At 26.2% G+C, this 24,717-nt stretch overlaps 3 protein-coding genes across 4 annotated transcripts; all 3 read right to left on the bottom strand.

Annotated features, from left to right (window-relative positions):
• Positions 1-402: 402 nt before the first annotated feature.
• Positions 403-5,558, bottom strand: LOC111038514 (tektin-B1-like). The gene is made up of 6 exons (XM_022321649.1): positions 4,784-5,558; positions 4,499-4,715; positions 3,924-4,138; positions 2,375-2,597; positions 1,020-1,243; positions 403-943 (listed from the first exon to the last, which is right to left on the bottom strand). The coding sequence occupies exons 1-6, from the start codon at positions 4,984-4,986 to the stop codon at positions 808-810; spliced, it is 1,218 nt and encodes a 405-aa protein (XP_022177341.1). The 5' UTR covers positions 4,987-5,558; the 3' UTR covers positions 403-807.
• A 3,415-nt stretch (positions 5,559-8,973) lies between these two features.
• Positions 8,974-12,492, bottom strand: LOC111038513. The gene is made up of 3 exons (XM_022321647.1): positions 12,199-12,492; positions 9,739-11,385; positions 8,974-9,630 (listed from the first exon to the last, which is right to left on the bottom strand). The coding sequence occupies exons 2-3, from the start codon at positions 10,129-10,131 to the stop codon at positions 9,085-9,087; spliced, it is 939 nt and encodes a 312-aa protein (XP_022177339.1). The 5' UTR covers positions 10,132-11,385; positions 12,199-12,492; the 3' UTR covers positions 8,974-9,084.
• Positions 12,493-12,663: 171 nt separating this feature from the next.
• On the bottom strand, positions 12,664-19,842 carry LOC111038512 (general transcriptional corepressor trfA-like). 2 transcript variants are annotated; one of them, XM_022321646.1, is made up of 3 exons: positions 19,676-19,842; positions 16,287-16,377; positions 12,664-14,506 (listed from the first exon to the last, which is right to left on the bottom strand). In XM_022321646.1, the coding sequence occupies exons 2-3, from the start codon at positions 16,368-16,370 to the stop codon at positions 12,812-12,814; spliced, it is 1,779 nt and encodes a 592-aa protein (XP_022177338.1). In that variant the 5' UTR covers positions 16,371-16,377; positions 19,676-19,842; the 3' UTR covers positions 12,664-12,811. The 2 variants fall into 2 exon arrangements, with proteins under 2 accessions (XP_022177338.1, XP_022177337.1); XM_022321645.1 differs by lacking the exon at positions 19,676-19,842 and adding an exon at positions 16,932-17,149.
• Positions 19,843-24,717: the final 4,875 nt, after the last annotated feature.

The following is a 24,717-nucleotide window of genomic DNA, read 5'->3' as shown; positions in this document are numbered from 1 at the left end:
ACTAATAAATTAAAAATGTAAGTGCATCATTTTTATAAATTATTATGATGTAATGATGATGTATTGATTATCATTATCTGTTATCTATAAGGTACAATTATTATTTTTCACGACTGATATTAGGACAAAATGACGGCACACCCGCTTTGTTGCGTAATAAGGTCACAACAACTATAATAGTCTATACCTTAGCAAATTTGAGTTCAGGAGGAACAATTTTGGGTTATTAGCTTAAATACATTTGATACAAGAGTGAAATCATACTATCAAACTTAATGATAACATTACAATATTGTTAATTGTATTATATTCAGACCAGTGACCACAGATATATAATTGTATTATCTGTGATTCAGACATAAGATTATAAGAATAATAATGCATAAAAATTGTTGTTAGGTATTGAAAATTGTATAATATCGTATAATTTAAAAGGGCTATGATAACGATTGCGATTTCTTTAGAAATATATCTGTATACGTACCCTATAGATTTTAAAATGGAAAATTAAATTCAAACAATTTAAATTAATAAAATATATAAATCAAGTTACAATATTTAATTTCTATTTTCTAATATTATAGGTTCAAGATAATGCAAAATCATCAACTATAAAATATTCTTAAAACATGTTGATTTTGAACATAATAATTAATAATAATAGGCAGGCGCTATTAAAAAATAAAAACAGTAGTGAGTTCAGTTTGGCTTACTCAAAAATTGTAAGATTTGACCAAAAATATGTTAATGTCGGCTTTTTTTCAAAATCTGAGATGTTTGAAATTTTACATCATGTTAGTCAACAAATTACCAGTTATAACTTCGGCCGTCCAGTTGTACTCTATACTGTAGACATTTCTGGTCAACATCTAATGCATGAGTCTTATTTTTTAGTTGCTCGTCCAGCACATTGATTTGTTCAATAAGAATATTATGCAAAGTTCTGTAAAAATAAATAAATAATCAAAACGTGACATTGAATATGCATTAGAATTTAGCATTATACAGATGTGTTTTACTTTGTTTGATTTAGCTTATCATTCAACATGTTGATGGTATTATCAAGTTCAAGATGTTCTTTATGCAATCCAATAGTAGATTTATCGAGGCACAGTTCAACACCAGCCCTATACAATCTTTCTTCGCACCGTGTCTCAACTAACATTTTAGGATTCAACTTTCTATACAAAGCGCTTTCTAATTTTTCAATTTCTTCCAAAAATTTAGCCTTGTCTGTTAACATCTACAAATAATGTTTACCCATATATCGCTATAATCATCTTATTATTAGGGAACGGATTCGAATGCAAATTGCATTTTATTCTGTATGTCCAAAAATATTGCTTTCCAAGCACAAAGTTCATTTCATACACCAAGGAATTAAAAACTGTAACTTTTATTTAAATTTTTATACTTTTTGCTTTTTAGAGCATTTGTTGACAGTGCATTTTTATGTTTTTAAGTAATTTTTATACATATTTGTTAATGGGAATTATAAAAGTTTCCAAAATATACATTAAATGTACAATGTACTTGGCCGATAATAGTTTGAAATTACATCTAGCGTCTATAAAAGCAAACTATTGTAATTTACCGAAATACATAACAACTTTAGAAACATCTGGATTATTGTTGGCTGATGCAATCGGTATTATTGAAAAAGTAAGAAATGAAATCGGAATAGATTAAAATAAAATAGGGAAAGCCATAAATCAACAATTTGAAAATTTAATTGAAGAAAATAGAGGATATAAAGCAATGAAAAATATTTCCAATATTTTGGAGGGAAAATTTCCCTGGGATATATAACAACTCGAGACGATATATCTGAAGAATAACTGTCAATGATATGGCATATCTGAAGTTTGCCCAAATGACTTCTTGTGACATCGAACGAAGTTTTTCAGTATACAAAACGACACTCGCGGATAACCGTAGAAGATTTTTGTTCGAAAATATTAAGCATCATGTTATTGTTCAGTGTAAAAAAGATAATAAACAGGTAAAATAAACTAAAATAAATTTCAACTATATATAATTATTAATTAATAACTCAAAACATGTTTTAGGTTAAAACAGAAGATGAGTGAGAACACAAGAGAAGTTTTTTTCTTGTATTTAAATACCTATTTTTTTATAAGATAAATTTCTTATAATGATGTGTTTTTTTATAAGTTTTAGTTGTAATAACAATATTAATATATTATACATACAGAAATATGTTTAAAATTATATTTTTATAAAGTTTCTTAGGGCATTTTTTGATATTAAAGATTTTTTTAAGGTATTAAGTCGTATTTTTTAGAACATTTTTACTATATTTTATGGCATTAAAGTCCGTTCCCTACTTATTATTTTGTATTAATTGTCTTACGTTCCATTTTTGCCATTCTAATTCGATCTTAATTCTTTCTGTATCATAAATACGCCTTCTGAGACTATAATTTACTTTGTCATTTTGAGTTAGCAGATCATTTTTAGTTTTATTTTGTGGCACGAACATAGTTTCACGTAATTTTGTTGAACTAATCAATTCATTTTCAATTGTTTGTTTAATATTATTGCACTGTTGGAGCCATTTTTCATATGTATTGAAACTACAGTTTTATAATTAGAAATAATAAGTATTTTATTAAATTAATTAGATAGGTGGGTTCAGGCGTGGACTGGTAAAAAAGGGCGCGGGATGCTACATAATTTAAAGGGCAAATAAAACAAATTTTAAATAATAGGTTATTTATAAAATATTTAAACATTTTCTTTTGTTTTAATAAAATATTGTAAATACGTTAAAAATGTAAATAGGTGCCAAATTACAACAGCAAGGCAAGGTTAAGCAACGGCAAACTTAAGGGTCAGTAAATTGTGATTAATTTCCCCCCCCCCCCAACTAAAGCTAAAAAGCTGCTCACACTAATTTACCTATCTTCTTATTGGCTACCTACTTTAAATGTATTCTTTTTTCTTTATGATTGTTATAGTTATTACTTATTAGTTATTACATAAAGAAATAGATCTACATCTACCTACGATTTTATCAGAGAATTTTAACCTTCTCCTTCAAAATTCAGATTAATTTTAGGTGGGCACATTTATACCGATAGGGGCAAATATATTTTAGGGCAAGGGATGCTGTAGCATCCCAGCATCCCAGCCAGTTCGCGCCTGGGTGGGTTATATTATGTACGCGTAGGATAAATATTAGAGGTAAATGGTAATAGCCAACGAGTAATGAATACTGGGAATTGAGGAAGTCACAAATTATTTCAACTAGTTTTCGTTTAAAAAAAATTCGATAAGAGTTAGTTACCTATGTCCTATGTTATCAGTTAAAAATGAATACCTTTTGGCTATTATACATACCTAATACCTAGGCATTAACGTATCTGGATGACAAATTAATTAGTTAATTATTTATTACTAAAATATTCATACAAAAACCAATACCTTAAGTAAATAATTAAATATTTAATTTAATCAGTGTAAAAACTTTTTGTAAAGTAAAAATAATTTGAACAATAATAAAAAAAAAAATTTTCATCACAGTCAAATGATAAGAACAACATTTGCAAATTTTTATATTTGTTTTCGTTAACTTGTAAAATTTAAAGATGAAATGATGAGATGACAAATTTTGATTAGCAGTTGTCATACAATAAGTGTACCTTTTAGCTATAGTTTGTTAAAATGTATAGAAAAACGACTTTTTTTGTTGATAAGTATTCACTAGCCTCTACCCAATCTTATAGAATTATTACTGATTCATTATTAACTATTTGTTGCTTTTAAAACAACCCATTTATAAATAATAGTAGGTAGGTAACTAAAAAGATATTTAGTTTCAAAACTTCAATATAATGAAATATTCAAACTAAATTCCCATGTATTTAACAACAATATTATTACATAGTTTTGAAACTTACTCTTTTGGAACTCTAAGTGGATGTGGTTTGAGGGAGATATTGTTTGAATCTTTTGTCATTTTTAACAACTCAGTATCTATGTTTATTGTATTATTCTTTTTATCCAAGTCTTCGGCAACATAAATTTCCAGCTCTTCCAACTTATTAATCTTTTCCCATGCATTTTGGCATACTTTGACTAACAAGTTTTTTAGTTTTTCTAAAGTGCGTTGTTCCTAAACAAACCCTTGATATAATACATAACACATAATACTTATTTTAATTAAACAATGTACATAGGTGTACACACGAGTGTGGCTTTTAAGGCAATAGCCCTACCTGAGGATGGGTGTTTTTTTGGTTAGGTCAGGTACTTAGGTAAAGAGAGTTGATAACTCACTTTTTTGAGACATTTTACATTAATTTGATCTTAAAATTTGTAGTAACCTAACTGGTGCTATACTTATGTTTTGTGTGTCTTTTTAATTTTTTTTTAAGGGGGTTTTGTAAGGGGGTGGGTGGTCAAAAAAAATAAAAGCCACACTTAAAACAGAAGGTTGCGCATGCCAATGGCAATATAACTTAACAATGCATACTTTTTTTAATTCAATAGATGCAATATCATGGCACAAATCTGCATCACCCCTTTCATCTCTTATACTTAAGCAATGGTTTGTTACAGTAAAGTTCAAATTCAGAAATTCTATGAATTTTTCAGTTTTCTCCTTTTCAATTTTTAAGTCTTTAATTTCTTTTTGTAAATTTTTATAGCATAATTCAATTAGATTTTTCCAGCGTATTATTTCAATGCGTCTAAAATTACAAAAGTTATTCTTCTGTTTCGCTATTTTAAATTAAAGTAAATATCATAGGGTACCTACCTGTCAAAGATCTTAGAATTTGTACGATGTGTAGCCCAATAAGTAGTGACATCTGTATCATTCCTTAACCTCTGAGATTCATTTTTCAGTACAAATGCATGTCGCCTGTGTTCATCGCAAGATTCTTTTAATTCGGTTATTTTGTAATACCAATCTGACTCTGCTACTTTGGGCACAGGTTTCTCAAATGTAACTATAGACATTGTAGTTTGTCTAAATATTTGCTAACAGAAAACTTATTTACCCAGAAATATAATAAAACAAAACCAAATATCTGTAGGCAGAAGGAAAGAGAAAATATCATTAATTGTAATATAAACTCAATAGAATTATCTTGATAGGTACTGCAAATTTAGGTAAATTATTGTTAGAAATCAAATTAATAGACAATAATTTATATTGTTAATAAAATTAATCATCAGTTAAAACTTTCAAGTATAATTTATGTTATTGAACACACAATGTAGTGTATATACCAATAATTGCCCAATAATGGTTACTATACCAACAGTCAACAGTTCATGAAACACAGGGGCAGCTTCAGAGACATGGTTAGGGGGAGGCGTCATAATTTTCAGAAAACTTTTGTCAGTATGATATGTTTTTTGTAATTTTGTTTTTAACAATATACAATTTTTAAGAAATTCGAGCTTGGGAGAGTACTACGACCCCCCTGAAGCTTCCCCTGATAAGACAAGAAAAAATACCATATTCCACAACAAATCTGAGTATCTAACAGCCATTAGGATCAGACTTCCAATCAAACATATATCAACATGTTTAAAAACAAAAATAAGGTGGCAAATGGGTACTGCTATTGATTATAATTATTAGTAGGTATTTATTATCAATGGTACTGCTCTCCTGTATAGTAGTTGCCTAGAAGTAGTAAATGTAGTAGTACATTTTCACAGTAATAAATGTGTTAAATTTGAATTAAACGGTATAAATCATTGTACATGAAAAATGATTTTGAGCAAAAATTCTCAGTCTATATTACTAAGTATATTTTAAAATATTAATAGTATTAAAGTAATTTATTTTACTATTAGACTTAAGTAGGTTGAATAATTTTTTTCCGAGAAAATTTAATTTTAAAACGTCATTGTTTGTATAAAACTAAAATAGTATATTTTTAAAAATGTCAACACTCATGTACCCACATATATTTTTACATTACAGCAAAATAATTATCATTTTTATTCTTTGTTTGAATATCTAATATAGTTCAAATTTGAACTATGAATATCCATAAAAATAAAAAAACTGTTTGTTTATATGTTAAAATTGTTTAGATCAGGTGACAGGTACAGTATTAACTACTCATGAGAAGCATTGATTTAAATTATTCACAATCTTTAGGTATACAATTTAAATATTCAACCACAAATTAATTTGTGATTTTTTGAGATTTTGATGAATTTTATGAAAAGTAGATTGACTTAAGATTAATTTAGTATTAAGTTTTCAACTCTTAGATAAAAAAAATTTTTTTATGATTTTCTTACTCAAAATAATTTACTAATTCTTGAAAAAACTTAAGAGGAATCTTGTATTCACATTTCAAGTTTATTGGCAGAACAAAATATTATTTGTGAACAATATATTGCAAAATTGAAAATGTCTAATGTTTATAAGCACAAAAAGTGTCAAAATATTTCATCGTGTACGGACAATTCAAAGTAAGCTTTTACACCAAAAAAACTAAATAGTTTTTGCTTAAAAATCCTCCCGGTTTTTCTCAACACTTGAAAACTACTAGAAATGTTCAATTTTTACCACTAGACTAATGCACCAGATAGATTCATTTTCCCATCAGAAGTCCAGACAAAATGCTAAAGTTAAACACCAATGCATTATTTTGACTAGTTACCGTGTCCACAATTTTGCGGATTAAGCAAGAAAAGAAGAATTTTTCAGAAAGTGTAGAAAATGAAAAAAAAACACATTTTTGTAAAATAAATACATTCATTGCTCTACTCAGAATCTAAAAGGTAAATTATTTATGTAAACATTCAATCTTGTTATTAACTCACTAATTCTCAGTAAGGAATTACTTACTGAAAATACACTTACTAAAATCGAAATAACTAGTTAGTGTGATATACCAATGAAGATTATAGATTTATACATAATTGATAACACTAAATACCAATTTATTTAACCCAATCATTTAACAGGACACAGGTTGACCTAAACTTTCATTTCTGCTTTCTTAAATGAAAAAATTTAAAATATGATACATAAAAGTAGTTATTTAATATAACAATAATATATTGTAAGTAAATTATGCTAGGCTTTGCACCCAAATGATTTATTCGGGTTATGGTTTCGGGTGCTTCAAATAAAAATAAAGGTTGTGGTTTCAGGTTATCTTAATTTTAAAGAATATGGGTTTTGTTTAGCCAGTTTATTTATTCAGGTTATGGGTTATTTAAAATCGAGTAATATATCAATTTTGTTGTGCGTAAAGTGTTATTAAGCTAAGTATAAAGTTATACAATCAATTTTTCAGTACTAATGTCTAATACAGTAGTGACACACGAAATATTATAATTTAAATTTAAATTTAATATAATTTAATATTTTATAATATTAAATATTAAATGTTTTACCAGCAAAGTATTAAATAGTTATAAAATAAAATGAAATAAGTTATTGAATCAAATATTAAAATTGTATTTTGAATAAATTATAAATACATTTATAAGTTATTGATTATTCCATATAATCAAAATATAATTAGTTATAACTACTAATAAGTTATAAGGGATATACGAAGATCGGTTGTAATAAACTTTTAGTTTGAAGAAAATATAAATTATAAAATTTTAAAATACTTTTAATTACTTTTATTTTACTGTAAAACTTAAAAACAAGTACAATCAACAACTTATGATAGTGACATCTTTATTTATTTAGAACAAATACTATTATTTCTTATAATTAGTATATTTTCTAAAATGTGTGGAGTTAGGGACATACGTAGGTTAGGTTAAGTTAAAAACTGAATTCTCCATGAAATATACATACAAATTCATATGTCACTTGAAAAATGTAATAATTTTTCTATATGGGTTATAGGTTAAAACCCGAATTTAATTTTGTATTTAGGTGTTTCGGGTTATACGTTATTTTAAGGGTTTTGGCTATATGGGCTAAACGGGTGCAAAGCCTTGAAATTATGACAGTAATTTTCCATTATTTAAAGTCAACGACAATAATCTAAAGAAATACTCTAAAATTAGTTTAAAAACAATTGGTTGGTTGTAATTTATTTGAATGTAATTTATAATATGTAACCTAACTCATAAAAGTAAATGATACATAGGTTAATAGTATGTATACATTTAATTCATCTCATAAATAATACATACATAATTATTTACATTTAAATTACATTTTATTTCATAATAAAATATATTGTTTACTACAAAATTCTGTTTAAGTTAATGAAAAACAGTCTTAATTGTATTATATAAAAAAAGTCTATTATACCAAGAGAAAAAAATACGCATACAATTTCATTAAAAACTTAATTAATACATAATTTATTCAAACAAAATTGACCTAAATTTCATCTTAAATAGAATTTAAATAATATGTTAGAAAGTTCTATATAAAAATACAAAATTTATATCAGTCTTAATTATGTTTGTCACAATGTTTGAGAATCAGTTTTAATTTTTAAATATATAAACTTAAATTACAGATTTAGTCTTTTATGAACACTCAATTTATACACAAAATAGTAAATAATATAAAAGCACAGTTCAAATTGTAGTTATGATAATACAAATAACCTGTGTAGATTAAAAATTTTACAATTTAATTAGAGTCATATTATATTATTTTATTAGTTAGTGTAGTATACTATATAGAGTATAATTAGTATTATAAAATTAAACACAAATTTAAAGAAATTTAGTTTTCAAATTTATAAAATATAACCTTCAGCCAATGAGATACAGTGTGGACTAGAAAAATGTATTTTCTATTGACCAAAAGTTAAATTTATATTACAACAAAAATAGTTGTGTAACTTAAAAGGTAAAATACTTATTTTTGAACTATTTATACTTATTTGGATAAAATATGCATTTATAATAAATTGATTTTTATACCCGCTAGACAAGTATATGTATATTATTTTAAATAAAATAAACTATACAATATACTTATTATTACAACACATTTTTTAATAATAAGTTATAAATTATAATTTATAACTTAAAAATAAATCCCCTTTGTGTGGATAGTTGGCCATATTATTATATTAACATGTTAAAAGCAATAATCATTTAAAGCAACTCAATAGGTTCATCATCCTTACGATTAGTTAAAAGAATTTCAGGCACATCATCATGACGAGTTTCTGGGCTGTATTGGTTTTTCTTAGAAATGTCTTTAATGTATGGGTATAGTGAATGCAAAAAGAATAATAAGTGTAACAGATTTTTCATAATGAATACTGAGGCATTTTGATTGAATACAATCCACATATACATCCGTATACCCAAAAAAGGCATTTGAACTAACATTAAATGCATAAAATTATAACATACTGGTTGCGGAAGTCCCATTGGCTTGGTATCAATGTCAGGTTGAGATACATTATACAGCACCCATAATGGTAACATAAAGTTTAAAAAGGCTGTAATGTAGATCAAATACTCTAAGTACCCAATTTTAACGTCTGATGCTATGATTATAGATAATATTTCAACAGAATCAAAAATCTCGATAATACATGCATTTGTTGGCCATTTTTCACGATCTACTTGCCGTCCAAAACATTCAGCACTTATCAACAGATAAAATACAATGCCAGAAACGCCAATGAGTAACTGAAAAAAACAAAAAACAAATGTAAATTTTTTTAAAATTATTATAAGTAAAGGTATGTCAATGTATTATATATTATAATGACGTAATAGGCTATAGTCAATAGGTACCTTGAGCATTTGTGGTCCCATGAAATCATCATTGGAAACCAACGAGACAACATTGTTAGAGAAAATCATCATGATCTTGCTGAACAACACGGTCACATATGTTGCCCAGGTGATGCAGTTTAGGTACACGGGATACTTGGCTTTGCATTCAACTAGATCTCCTGTCTTCTTACTACGTTCATATTTGTATTCTCGGTAACAGTTGAGGAAAGTATGGTAGAACAGCAATGTCAACACTATGTTGAGCACCAGGAACAGTGTGTTTGGATATCTGGAGTACCATGTGTCCTGGAACACAACCATGACATAATAGTCCAGACTGAAGAATTGCAATATCTGGAGGGTAAACAACGCCCCAGCATCCAAAATGAATATCGTTCGAGTTTTATTCATTGTCAAAATGGCCAAAGGAATCCAAATGTATTGATCAGATGAGCAAAAGTATAGGAATCGTTTATTCAGTTGTGATTTCCTAAAAATGTCTTATGGTTCTGAGGCTCAATTATCAATTAACACAAGCCAGTGGCCACTAGGTAACTATTACAATTAAATTAATTTAATCGTGTCAATAACAATGCGAGTTTTGGTTTGCATTAATTGTAATAATATTTTGAACACGAAAAATCCCTATGACATGATAAAAACATAATATTATATTATATTACTACACAATAGACAATGGACAATAGACATCAACGGGGGTAAAAAATAATGCTGACTGCAACCGACTACTGAGTCACTACTACGCACTACAGAAGTATTACACTATTACAGCGTCAACTGAGAAGTGACGATTGTAGATCGAAATATCATAACTATAAACTAATATTGTTTTTGTTAAATATTGTGCATTTGTGTCTATAATAATAAGTAATAACTTATAGCATTACAATTATTTACACTACTCATCACTATTTTGTAATTTTGTATTATTACAAACAGAATCAGTTGTTATCTGTTATCACTTATCCCATTGTTTATAGTACACACAGAATAACAGACTGTGGTACACAGCACACACAACATATATTTTTATTTCTTAAGACATGTATTAGTATTTCTTAAAAAGACAACATCCACCCCCTCCACTGTCTAACAAAATTTTTATACGAATAGTGCCGCTTTTTTCTCATGTCCTTGACCACTATTTTTTTTCTATTAAATATTTAGCTCAAACCATTTCAATTTGGATCTAGGTCACGACTATTTTTGTTCTTATTGAAACAGAAAAATTTCGTACCTATGCAACACAATTGAACAATATTTCACAGTTTTATTTAACTATTATACATTTATAAACAATTAACTAAAAAAGTAATTTAAGGCGATTCCCGAATTTCTACAGTATATTTTTAAACTCTTTTTCAGATTGAGAGTAAAATGATTTAAGAAAACATTGTATAATAGGAACTCATGAATTACCTATATTATTGAGCATACTGTTTACTGTATAGCCATTAACCTTTATAATTATAATATACTTATAGTATAGTAATATAGTATAATTACTTAAGTAGGTATATTGGCTGTATAATGTTAATATTAATTTGTACTTCAGACAATATTCCTTTGATGTAGACACTAGACAATAGTGCACTCATTATGTAATAATGTTGTATATCAATTTATACATCAATAAGCTGTAGCCTGTAATACATTTTAGTATTATACATTTAATTCAATAAAAATATTATCAACATTGTTGAATATTGGTGCTTATTTAAATTTTAAATAACAGAATTGTGGAAATAAATATGTTTTAACATTTCATAAGAAATTATTAGATAGGTACCTAATTTAAAATTTATCATGACATTATGAAATGTATTTTAGCATCTCCCATGATCCATTTTGACTAATTTTCAACCGCATTATTAAATTAATACATTTTTCGTGTTATAATACATATTTGATATATATTTTGCATGATTCACATTCATTCGGTAATTTTAAATTATATAATGTATTTGATTATTTGCGGGCTTTGCAATCTCACAAATTAAAGAAGTAGATAATTCCAGACAGAATAGAGTAATAGGATATCAAATCATAGAAAAGGTATTTACATTCGATAAATATGTGTACAGGATATTCCGATATTATGAATTCTGGTACTCTAGCAGCCACAAAGGATAGGTACTTCAGTACTTGATATTATAATACATTTATACATTTGAAAAAATTGATGAAATATCAGACTAGATCAATTAATTAGAGCTTAATTTATTTGAGTGATCTTTAAAATAGACATAATGTTTGGAAAATTGTCTGTAGTAATACATTTTTCATAACAATTCTAACTATTGAATAATAACAACAACAAAAATACTACATTAAGATAATAATTTACAAAATAATGAAATTTTCTATCTTTGAAGTTGCAGTGACACTTTCAAAGTGCACATTCTCTAACCAAAAAAATGATTACCATAGTTAATTAAAAATAATAAATATACATACATTACTGTCACAGTGCCACTATGAAACCAAGGCATTTTAAGGTACACTAAGTATCTAGAATATAAAGGTATGGTTTCCCTGCAACATCTAGATGCAGCGGATAATAGGACGCACTGGCTGTAGTTATTCGTCCTTCTCACAGGCTGGTTGTAGAAGCTAGACAATGCAGGAGAACTGTTCATTGAGACATTCTGTGATCAGTAAATTATACATACAACACTGGTTTTCAATTTAAGAATATATAATTGAGTATACCTACATAATATTATACAAAATAAATGTAATGCTTTTGATACCTCATAGTATAAAAGTAAAATATTGCTAACAATTTATACATTTTATCATTGTTTTGACTTTTATTCATTTTTAAAACTAAATTTATTATAATTAAAATAAACATAATATAATTCAATATTATAAAAAATATTTTACTTTAAAAAGATACCAAAATTCATAACTCAGCAATTTTAATATAAGAATGTTTTAATTAAACCATAAAATACAAAAATAAATCAATTTAAAGTTTAAACATGGTGAACAATCTATGATGGTTTTAGACAAAGTACTGTACATTATAAAATGTATATATCGGGAAATTAAAAATAAAATAAGGTTATTCATCAACATGGGTTTTAATGTGTGCATAATATGATCTAAGGTAATCATACTGTCTATTACATATTTTACATATTAAGTTTTTTAAATTTTTTTTATCATATGATTTTTTTTGTTCGATTCTTTTATGAATATTGATATGTTTTGTAAAATTTTTATACATTTTGAATTTAAGTCCACAAACCTTACATAAAAAATTTTTATTTAACTTAAACAAATGTTCAGAACGATGTAATTTCCATTCAGCAATAGAAGTAAATTTTTTTCTGCATTTTCTACAGTTTAATATAGGGTTATAGATATAATTTAAGCCAAGATCATTAAAATGATTTTTAACTGAATTAGTAATATTTGGAGTTTCATCCACAGTTAACGTTCCTAAATTATCTTCAAAACTATCCTGACTTGTGGATTCTTCATTAAAATGATTTACATTTGTACGATTAATGGTATTACAACCATCATTAATTTTTATATTTGTAGCGGAGGAAACCGTATTACTATTATTTATCCATATTCCTAAACATTTTTCAATTTTATCAGAATCTGTGTTATTCATTTCAATCTCAGTTTCATTTCCATTCATTTTGAGAGTACTTTGAATATTTTCTTTGCCTTCATCTGGTATTGATCCCTTCATATCAGTCTTCTTCAGTTTACTTTGTTGAATTTCGTCACGCTTTTCATTAATTTTTTTCAGCATTAATTTTAATTCATCATCATATGGATATTCTTTCTTACCCTGAAACTGTTTAGAAAGAAACTTAATATCATATTCTAGTTCTTCGATTTTAAGAAAAATTTCTTTTTCTTCAGCTGATAAATCACCTTTGTTTTCTTCATTATACTGGGTTTGGTTTTCAGTCTGATATTGATAATTATTAATATCTACACCATTCGGATTTAACTCTTTTTTAAAAAGTTTCCAAAACTTAGTTGATAAAAATTTCATTTTGGAAGACAGTGATTGTAATTTGCCATCCTCATTTAAATTGTTATTGAATGCATCATCAAGACTACAGTTATTAATCTTTCTTGGTTCTTCAGACTCATCGATTTCCGGGTTACTACTTGAGCTGTTATCATTTTGACTTGAGCTATCAACTGTCGCAGCATTTAACTTCTTTGGTCTGCCACGTTTTCTTAGATTAACTTCAACATTATTACTAATAATGTTCTTTTTAGGTCTTCCTCTAGGTTTTTTCACAGAGGGCTCATCATTATTTTTATCTGAATTATTCATTGGTTTTTCTTTAACTTTATTTCGCTGGTGTATTATATTATCAGAATAGACTTTATTACGAGTCTGTAAAGTGTTCAACATTTCAGGATTTAACAAATTCTTTTTTATATCATGACCGTGAAAGTCTTCTTCAGACTTTTTTTTATTTTTTTTTCGAACTTGTCTATAATTTCTGTTCTTGTATTTAAGATAGATAAGATTTGGCCCATTATAAGTTCTAACACAAATACCAGTACCAACATGTGCTTTATAAGACAATTTTGAAGCAAACTTTTGACAGCATTTTTGACATACAACATGTTTACCAATAAAATCAAAGTCTTTAAATGGATACAACTTTAAAGTGCCTTTTTTTATACAAAAATTTTCATATCCAGTTTTTATACTGTTATTTTTGTATACGAGATCTGCATTATGGCGTGGTAAAACTAATAAATGATTTTTGAAAATCTGAAAAAAAATATTTATAGGAATATAAACAGATTAATGAAATAAAAATGATGCTTAATACCTATCTATTGTGTAAGCTTACATAACTTTATGATTTTATTAATAATAATATATTATGTATATAATAAATAATAATTAAATAATAGTTATAATATTATATATATTGTATTTATTCATTGTATTTTTTTAATATTATTTTTTTTTACTTATTTATATTGGTTATTACTAGGACATGACTTTAAGGAATGAAAGTCAAAATATGTAAATAAATATGTTCTAAAAACATGAAATGTATTACAAAATGTTTTTATTCAACATTCATTTTTAAAATGTTAATCTTATAAAAATGAAAAGTACTAAGTAAAAAAACTTGCGAAGAACATCTATAGTCACTCGAGTAGTAGAGTAATAAATTTTATAACAATTATGGTGATATAAACAACTAAACAAATGTTTATATTATTTTTTATGAGATTCTCCATCACAATTTATGAGAGATTAAAATATTTCCCCCAGAATAATGATTATTGACAATATACCTGTAAATAGATAATTATAAAAATAAGAAATGTGTACTCATTTTTTTTTTTAAATTGTATTTACTTAAAAATATATAAAAATGAATATGTTTTATTTTATTTTTTTATTTAAGGTCACCACGCACTGCAGCAGTGGCAGTAAATAGTGTCTCGACTCACTTTTACCGCTAACGCTGCAGTGTGTGAGCCAATTTAAGGTGTTATAAATGTAAAATCTAACCGGCATTCAATAAAATTATGTATTTATATAAAAGTTGAATTCCTAGTGAACAATAATGAACTGTTTTAAATGATTAAACTTGGTCGTAAAAATGGCCAAAATAAAATTATAAATTATTATTATAATTACTATAAATTATAAATTGTAGCTTTTATAAGATAAAAGATTTTTTTTATTGAATTAAAGCCTGGTAACTATGGCCAGACCATTAGCTAGAATATAGAAGGTTATAATTTGATATTATAATTAAGAAGATTCGATACCGTCATTTTCTGTTTTTGTCTAACACACGCGTGACATAGTAATTTAGACGTGTTTTTTGTCAAACATACTAATTGATCTAATGAAGCGATAATAAATCTGAAAACAGATTTGAATTTGTCGTTAAGTCTACTTAAAATCGACTTTCCCACATGTTTGATATTATCCTCCAAATTCCTAAAAATGTCATATTTAAAAAGAGCATTTAAAAACTTTTGAATTTCAATTTTCGGAGAAGTTAAAATCAAAAAATCATAAATGTGGGAAAGTCGATTTCAAGTAGACTTGACGACAAATTCAAATCTGTTTTTAGAATTTTTATCGCTTCATTAGATCAATTGGTATATTTGGCAAAAAACACGTCTAAATTACTATGTCAGGCGTGTGTTAGACAAAAACAGAAAATGGCGGTATCGAATCCCCTTAAGTATAGGTTTTCTTAATAAAAAAGGTTATATAAACAATATTTTAAAATTATATGAATGTAGATTAAATAATATATTTTGGTTATTTAATTATCACTGAATAATTAAATATTTATGAATTAGGTATGCACAATTTACTGAAATTTCATTAATTAAAATACTATGATGTACCTATATAAATATTATAAAAGTAAGTGGATCCACCAATAAGTTTACTCAGTATAATTCATTGATCTTTAGTGACTAACTTGAAATTTATTCTACATTATAATAACACTTAAAATACTATGAATTATCTATATTAAAGAAAGATAAAATAAATAAATTAAAATTACCGTGGATGAATCATTCTCTGGAGTAACAGCCTCAAGATTTAATAGTTTAAAAAATGGAATTTTTTTCACATCTGTTTCAGTCATTTTAAAACTAAAACAAAATTAAATATTTAATTAATTACAATAGCTCATGGGATTAAAGATGACACTTAAAAATAATAGTCTTATAAGCAAATAAATCAACTGCCAATTATAAGTTGATCACAAATAAATGTTGTGGTTTTTTTTTTATAATCAAATGATTTAATTTTGTACCTAGTTATATCATTTAAAACCAAATTTAAATACCTATTTAATCAAAATGTGTAAAAAACTATAGTGTATTATTTTAAAAGTAAAATAATATTTTTCATCAATTAATCGAGTAGGTGTAATTAATAATATTTATATTGCCTATGAATATTTAGTTATTGGTTATTGTCTCATTGGTTACAATATTTGAAACTTATCTGGCTACAATAAAATAAAATACAATTAGTTGGGAGCAAAACAATTAAATTATAAATTATAGATTATAAATTACTAACAAATAAAATAATTTAGCAAAAACTCTCTAACTGTATTGGAAAAATTTTTTTTGATACTTTGGTATGTTATAATAAGATTAATAATTGCAATGAAACTAGTAATAAGTATGTTACTCACAGTGTATTGATCATTCAATTAAAATTATATTCGGTAACTATTTTTGGTTAATTAAGATGGCATTTTTTTTTTTTTGTTTAAAAAAAAAACAATGTATTAAAATTGGCAAACACATTCAAAAACCAAAATAAAAATGAAAGTGGGAAAAAGGCAGAGGCGAACGGTCGCTCTAGTGTTCAGAGTCACTTGCAGTTTACAACTGGTACAACTTTATAGCACTAAACAGTAAACAATCGAATTACGTAAAATATCGATAATGAACAATCATTAAATTGTATACTATAAAGTACATATTATTACTATGATAAATTATTCATTGAATTAGATAATTATTTTTTACTTTTAATTTACATCAGACTTCAGTGAAACTATAAAACATTTAAGTTAGTAAACGTTCATACGAAAAATAAAATTAAAAAATATAAATGTTATGATTGATATTTATTTGTTAAATTTGTATTCTGAAAGTACTAAACTGACATTTGTAAAAAATAAAAATTACAATCGATCTTACAAAATGTAACAATATCGATAATCGAATATACAACCCCCTGAAAACAGTAGCAAGCAGTGTTACCGTTGTAAGATTCAATAAATTTCTTAGAGATGACTCGGAAATTATTCATTTCTGTGGAATAATTATCTTGCTTAAAAAATAATAGGTAGTTACCTACATAATAAACGTAGGTACATAAAATATTATCAGAACAAAATAGTCTTTGTTCACGATTGGCCCCAAAAATCGAGATGTAATGTACTTAGTTTTAACCATAAATGGCGACTGAAAGCATGGTACCATATCATCCAAATTATATAAGAAAAATTGAGTTCGTGTTTGTTTTGTTTCAATAATTTCTTTTTTCCTTTATTCGTGTCATTTTTATTAATCAATTATTTTGAAAATAATTAGGCTCGTCGAATAAACTAACCATTAATAATATGTACTGGATTTTATTTTAATAATTTTTTTATTTGAAGTTTATCATAATATAATATGATAAAATACATGAATCGTTGTTCGCCTAAGTAATTTTGTATTAGCCTTAAGCATTTTAGGTAGGTAGCCATTCGAGTCATGATTAATAACCTATACTAAATTTATGTCATTTTGGATTCAAGTTCATTGTCTTAAATTAAATTAAATTCTTAAATTATGTAGGTATAACGAGTTCTTCAATATTTACATAGATAATATAAGCTATATTATATTAATTATTAAATGGGTAGTATTCCTTTTCGTGACCTAAAAACAAACATATGATATTGGCACGTAATGTGAAAAATAAAAAAAATATTGTTATATTTGTATAGGTATCTTCAAACTATATAACTTATATAACTGTATAATACGATTTTACATGTATAAACGTAGATAGGTGCTAACCTAACCTATATTATATTTATTATTTTTATTTTATTTTTCTTTAGTATTTTCAATATAAATAAAGATGGATAAAAGCTAAATTAACTAACATTCCACTTAGGTATCAAGCGCTATTTGAGTTGTTACTTATTTATTAATTAAATTTTTGTTTAAATAAAATACTGGATATAAAATAGTAAAATTTAGGTGAGTCGTAATAGTGCCTAACAAATGATAGCTGAATAATAGTTAATAATACAAATACTATAACAATATAGGTATTTTATTTAAGTATCTGCAATTTAGTACATTATTTACAAATTTAAAACTCTATAAAGTATTTTCATAATCTTTATTACTTTTTCTCGAATTTAAATTATGGGTACCTTTTTTCCCTTGTTATCGAGAACCGAGGGAGGAACTGCTGGTGGCATTGCTTCTCCCCCGGTCACCATCGTTAATTGTGTACACACTACACATACAAGAATTATGGGTATCTATATAATATGTTTTCGTTTACTATAAATTAATATAGGTAATAATTACATGTACCTATAGGTAGGCATAATGATACAAAATTGTGCATATTTATACATTGTATAATGTATAGACGTCAGATGGATACATTGTTGTTTGTGTATTTTTTAAAAAGCATTTTTTGTACGATAACTAAAATACATTATAATAATTTATATAAGAGCACATATTGTTAAGATTGTTTATGGGTAAAAAAATATTATATTCTTACAGTGTTATCATTATTATTGAATATCTTATAATAACTAATATAATTTGATAATATTTAATGATACTTTATCAATAAAAATAGGTACCTACTTAATAACTAAATCGTACTTATTTTTTGCATAATTTTTAGTAATTTTTCAACATTATCTTCACAAGCATCAATCATTAAGTCATTGACTTGGAGTATGGTTAAATACCACGAATAGTGACGTCACGTATTTTTTGAATCTCAAGCTAAAAAATATATTATCTATCGAATATTTTATTTTTTAATTAAGATATTTTTAATGAAAAATCGTACTTATTTGAGTAGATATTATGTAAAATGTTAAATTATAATAAGACTATTAACCATGGAGGAATATATCGTTATCTTCCTCGTGATAGTTTTTATATTTTATTTTTTCCACAGATAAATACTAACACATTTATATTAGTTTATACCTGTGATTTTTTCAAACTGTTTAATAACTCATAGTCATAACTCATAATATAGGTATATAATGATATATTGATGTATATTAGTGCCCTAGTCATTCTACAACATTTCAAAATTAATTTCGTACTTAAAATTATTTTTTAATTTTGTTTAATTAAAATAAATTATGTATAATATGTGAAAATAATAAATTACCTCAAAACTCTTCAATTCGGTACGATAATTTTAGATATTATATAATAAAAAAATAATTTTAATATGAACACAATTAAAAAAAAGGTATTTAACAAGGCCAATGGTAAGCGGCAACAAAGTTGTATGGTATGCAGACATGCAGTATAAAACAATAAATGAAATGGCATGTAAAAGTATTACAAAATCACGAGTCAGTGTGGCCATCTGTATAAAAAGAAACATGTTTAATACAATTTTGTTACCTATCTATGGTTACAATTTACAATAATTTCATGTTTTTATTTTATTTCTTTTGTTTCTAAACATTTTAGCCACATAAAAATGGTATTATTTATACGCAAATTCATACACAATACAATTCAGAATTGTTGAAGCGTTCTTACTGTAATTAAAAAAAATTATACCAACCTACTGTCTTTTTTTCATGTTGTAATAATTTATTTATTTACCTTAAATTTTAATAATTTTTAATTGTACTTGCAGAGTGTAGACTTGTTAACTCGGGCTACCTTATGATACAAATTATATAATATTTTATATCCCACCTTTTTTCACTAGAAATCTCATATTTTTCCGGGTATACATAGGAACCTACACAATACCTTAATATATATTACTGATTTATACAAATAAATAAATGGATATATGAATGGGTAAATTATTATTTAGAAACCTATGTCCTATAAATAATGTGTTTATTATTAAAATTATCAAATAATATTTGGAATTTGTAATGTATAATATTATGACGTGTAAAATAAATAACTTATATTTTTATAATATTAGTAAGTATGGGTACTTAAGATGAGTGTTAAAATTTAAGTTATCATCTCTTATTTCTCCTTCCGAAATAATAACTGTTATTCCTGGCTATAGATATCTCCAATTTATAAGAATACACGTATCTTGTAAATAAAATGTAAGTGGGTCACAACTAAGTAGATATGTGTAGAAGGTGGTAAGTATATCAAAGCTTATTGATCAGTTAAGAAATACAATTATATAACAAGTAATAATAACTAACAAAGGTTCCTACACGAGATAATATATAGAAATACTAGTAGATACTTGCTTTGGCATAATACCAACTATAGTAACTACTATGTATATATTTATGTATTAATTAATTATTCAATCAAACTCGCGTATACGTATATAATATATAATTTTAGTATTATATACATGTATTTTACTAATTTATATACCTAACTAAAATCAATGTAGACGCATTTATCAAAGTTATATTTTTATATCATTATCATATACAAATCACATTGTTTATTTATAATTTCAATTATTAATTTTAATTAATTAATTAAATAATTTAGTATACCTACCTCTATCTAATAACTATTACGTTTTATAATATACGGAGTGATTCATTTAACGTAATACGCTTATTATTTCAGAAAATTCTGACATTTTTGAAAATATTTCCAGCACTCAATTTTACGTCGAAGCAGCAATTTTGGTAAAAAAATTTTCCGACAATTTTTTCAAGTTTTTACTGTATTGAATGACAAAATAAATCTTTAACTTTATAGTCCGAAGCAAAATATCATTAGGAGCATTTCGATGTATCAAAATCAAATTTCAGTCAAGTAGTGTATTAATTATTTTAAGTATTTAGAGTTTAAAAGAGCGGAGTATCTACCTTATAGTGAACTAATATTTTGCGGAGTACAGTGACGAAATTAATCTAAAATAATAACCCATAAGCAACTTAACTTGACCCATCGTCAATTTATAATAAACACAAGTACTATTCATATTATTAATTATTATTTAGTAATTTTCACTTTCATATTGACACCGACCCACCCATCTACCCACCCAAAGATATTAAAACTTCGAGAACCAATCGCTTTTCAAAGACCACGTCCGTTTCGCCATTGGTGGGGTAAGTACCCCTGTACCACTCTGCGGATCAATACTTTAAATACATTTAAGATATAACTCATAAATTAAAATATAATATAAGAATGGATAGGCAACTAGCTACTTTTAAAACGCGAGAATGAATATTTTGATATTTTGAGGTTTCAGGGGTTCTTATAAATTATATAACAAAAAAAATAATGATGAACCACTTGTTGGAGTGAGATACCACAATATGTGTATGAAAGCAGTCTGTCTCTCATCCTAATTCCTGGTTGGGTTAGTTTTTGAAATATTAAATAATGAGTCTTACTATTTATTATAAATACTAGAATAAATAATCAATGGTCTTATGTAAAATGGATCACTCGGTATAAACAACTAGACACTTAATATTATAATACTATATATTGATAATGTTTATTGTTTAATACGCCTATTATTATGGCTTATATAATAGTTGGATATTTTAATTGGGATGTATTTTAAAATTTAAAATAAAATAAAATTGATTTTTTTAATTTCTGTCCAAATTCTGTCGATTTTTTCAATAGTTTTGTAAGAAAAAAAAGTTATTAAATTTAATTCTGTTATTAATTTTACTACTGTATTGAGTTTTCGTATTTTTGAGTATTTTCTCCAATTGTTATTTTTATTATATTTCTGTGTTTTTTGTATTATTAGAATATTAAGTATTTTAGCTATTCATTAGGTAATTTATTTTTTCAAATGTTATTTATCAAATGTTATACCATACCTATATGTATTATGTACTAAATTTCAATCTTTTTTGTAATTGGGTTATTACCCGTAAATAAATAAATAAATAAAAATAAATAAAATAAATAAAATAAAATGCATTTATAAATTAAAAATGTTGATAATAAAGTTTAGACCAGCGGTTCTTAAACTTATGCTGAACACGGACCCCTGATACAAGAATTTTAGAAATCGCAGACCCCTACCAATTATCTTTCGAATACCTACCCTTTTTTTTACAAAATATCTCACGTTATAATAATCAATATTTTAATACTTTAGACCTTACAACTGAAATAGGTACTTTTACTCTGTTCACACGTGTTCACTCAAACAGTCACACGTCGATTCTGCATCTGCTCATCCCCACGCAACAAATAACAATGCCATTGAGACCGGTTATACTATGGTAGGGTGTCACGTGGGGATGCGCAGAAGAATCGATTTTTGAGGGGACTGAGGCGCCGATTGCTGGTATGTTTCTCTCGCTGAACCTCGTGGTTCGTACCAGCTGTGGGTGAGTTGCGGCTCGACGTGTTGTATACATCGTGTACGACATCGAAGACCGGTGAATTCCGGCCCGCGATAACCTTTTTTAGCTGTAGGTGAATGGCGGCCCGAATCACCAGACTTCCATGTTCGTCTTAGTATTTGGGCACAGTTTACTGTTAGCTACAAGTTGTAACAGTTGTGAACATTTTCACTCAAAACTAAATAATAATGTTTAGTTTTACATTGGTCATCCTATCATCTGTGGCCTGTGCCTTTGTTGATGTGTTACTAGGAGTTCAATCTACGACTTATACATAAAACGCAGAAGTAAAGGCAATTAAAAACGATGGAAATGTGTAAAAAGAAAGAGTTTATTAGACAGAAAATGACAAAGCTTTAACAAAAAGAAATAAGGCGGTTTAATTTCGTTAACTAACAAGTTCTGTTTTTTCAAATCAATAACCACTCAGGTTTGATATATATCCTATCCACGACCACCATCCATAATAAAAACCAATCATCAAACGAACTGACACCAAATGGTATAAAAAATTACAATAACCTGCATCATAGTCCTTGTAAGTTTTTGTTTATCGTTATTAGATTAACAGATTTTTATAATATTACTAATATAAATTAAAAAGATTTGAATTTTTTGAAACATATTATAAGTACATTTAAACCTATCTACTATATAATCATATGAATAAAAAAATTAATTATTATCACTTATGTATAATATTTGTTATTATCATGGGTAATTTGCAAGGGGGGAGGGCAACAAAATTAATTTAGATTCCAAAACCTATTTTCCTCTAGGTACAAACATAAAATGATTGGTTCATGTGATAAGCATTATCTATGGTATCGCACTCTTTATTTTCAAGGGGGGGGGGCATGCCAATGGGCAAACAATCCACATTATATATTATGGACGGATATAACAAACTAATAACGGAACAATTTTGATAAGAACAACTTATTGTTTTATGATATTTTTTTTACTAAAAGCGTTCAAAAATATCTTATGTTTATGTAACTAATAAAAAGTGCAGTAAGTGGATAAAAGTTGCAGGAAAGACGTAAGACATGTAACGAGCCAACGAAATTTAAAAATAGCGTAGCGTGAATCAATTAATTTTATGAATACATAATATACCTAAAGGTTACTATTATTTTAAAATTAAATTAAAATATAAATTGAATGTGTTGGTACCTATATGATTAAGAATTGTCAAAAATTGTTTTATTTTTGGATTTAGTGTACATATTATGTATTTATAATTTAATCCGGACTATGATTAAACATGCAATTTGTACGACCTAAAAAAATGGCTCTTGAACAGTTCATATAACTTATTTGGTTCTTTATGCATTTCATCTCTGATTGAGTTAATGTACATTACGATTGTATTATTTAATTATAAAATGTAAATAGGTAATTATTACTTACTAATTAGTAATTATATAGGTATATAATTATATTGTAATGCCACCTATCGTTTAAAAATATTTTTGGCGGGAAAATTTTATGAAACGCTGAATTTATTGACCCTGTTTATCATTATCTCTTATTTTTTATTGATTAGTGATATCTGTTAAGTTACGATAATCAAAACCCATTAGACCTTATGCTAGTAGAAGGTCTATGTCAAAACACTCAAAACCACGATTAAAGAATATATACAGGACACAGAATATATGAAATCAGAATGGACACTTCGGCCGCCCAAAAAACAGTCCGCCATATTGAATGCAAGCACCAGTCTGACCACAAATTCAATATTAATGTTTTTTCAACTTTATGTTGCTTAAGGCGACACTGTTGTAACGATGTTTATTTACATTCTGTTTTCACGACTAACCAATAAATTCACTATTGTTGTTTTGTCGTTTTTTCGAGGTCGTGTATT

Source organism: Myzus persicae, unplaced genomic scaffold, assembly GCF_001856785.1.
Source record: "Myzus persicae strain clone G006 unplaced genomic scaffold, MPER_G0061.0, whole genome shotgun sequence".
Lineage (NCBI taxonomy): Eukaryota > Metazoa > Arthropoda > Insecta > Hemiptera > Aphididae > Myzus > Myzus persicae.
The sequence above is the reverse complement of the archived record's forward strand: the minus strand, read 5'-3'. Positions and strand labels throughout refer to the sequence as shown.

Coding starts and splice junctions, on each gene's coding strand:
- LOC111038514 (XM_022321649.1), bottom strand. CDS start 4,986: ATGTCTATAGTTACATTTGAGAAACCTGTGCCCAAAGTAGCAGAGTCA. Junction 4,716..4,783: donor AATTCTAAGATCTTTGACAG/GTAGGTACCCTA, acceptor TTGTAATTTTAG/ACGCATTGAAATAATACGCT. Junction 944..1,019: donor GATAAGCTAAATCAAACAAA/GTAAAACACATC, acceptor TTATTTTTACAG/AACTTTGCATAATATTCTTA.
- LOC111038513 (XM_022321647.1), bottom strand. CDS start 10,131: ATGAATAAAACTCGAACGATATTCATTTTGGATGCTGGGGCGTTGTTT. Junction 9,631..9,738: donor TGGGACCACAAATGCTCAAG/GTACCTATTGAC, acceptor TGTTTTTTTCAG/TTACTCATTGGCGTTTCTGG.
- LOC111038512 (XM_022321645.1), bottom strand. Junction 14,507..16,286: donor CAGAGAATGATTCATCCACG/GTAATTTTAATT, acceptor ATTTTTTTTCAG/ATTTTCAAAAATCATTTATT.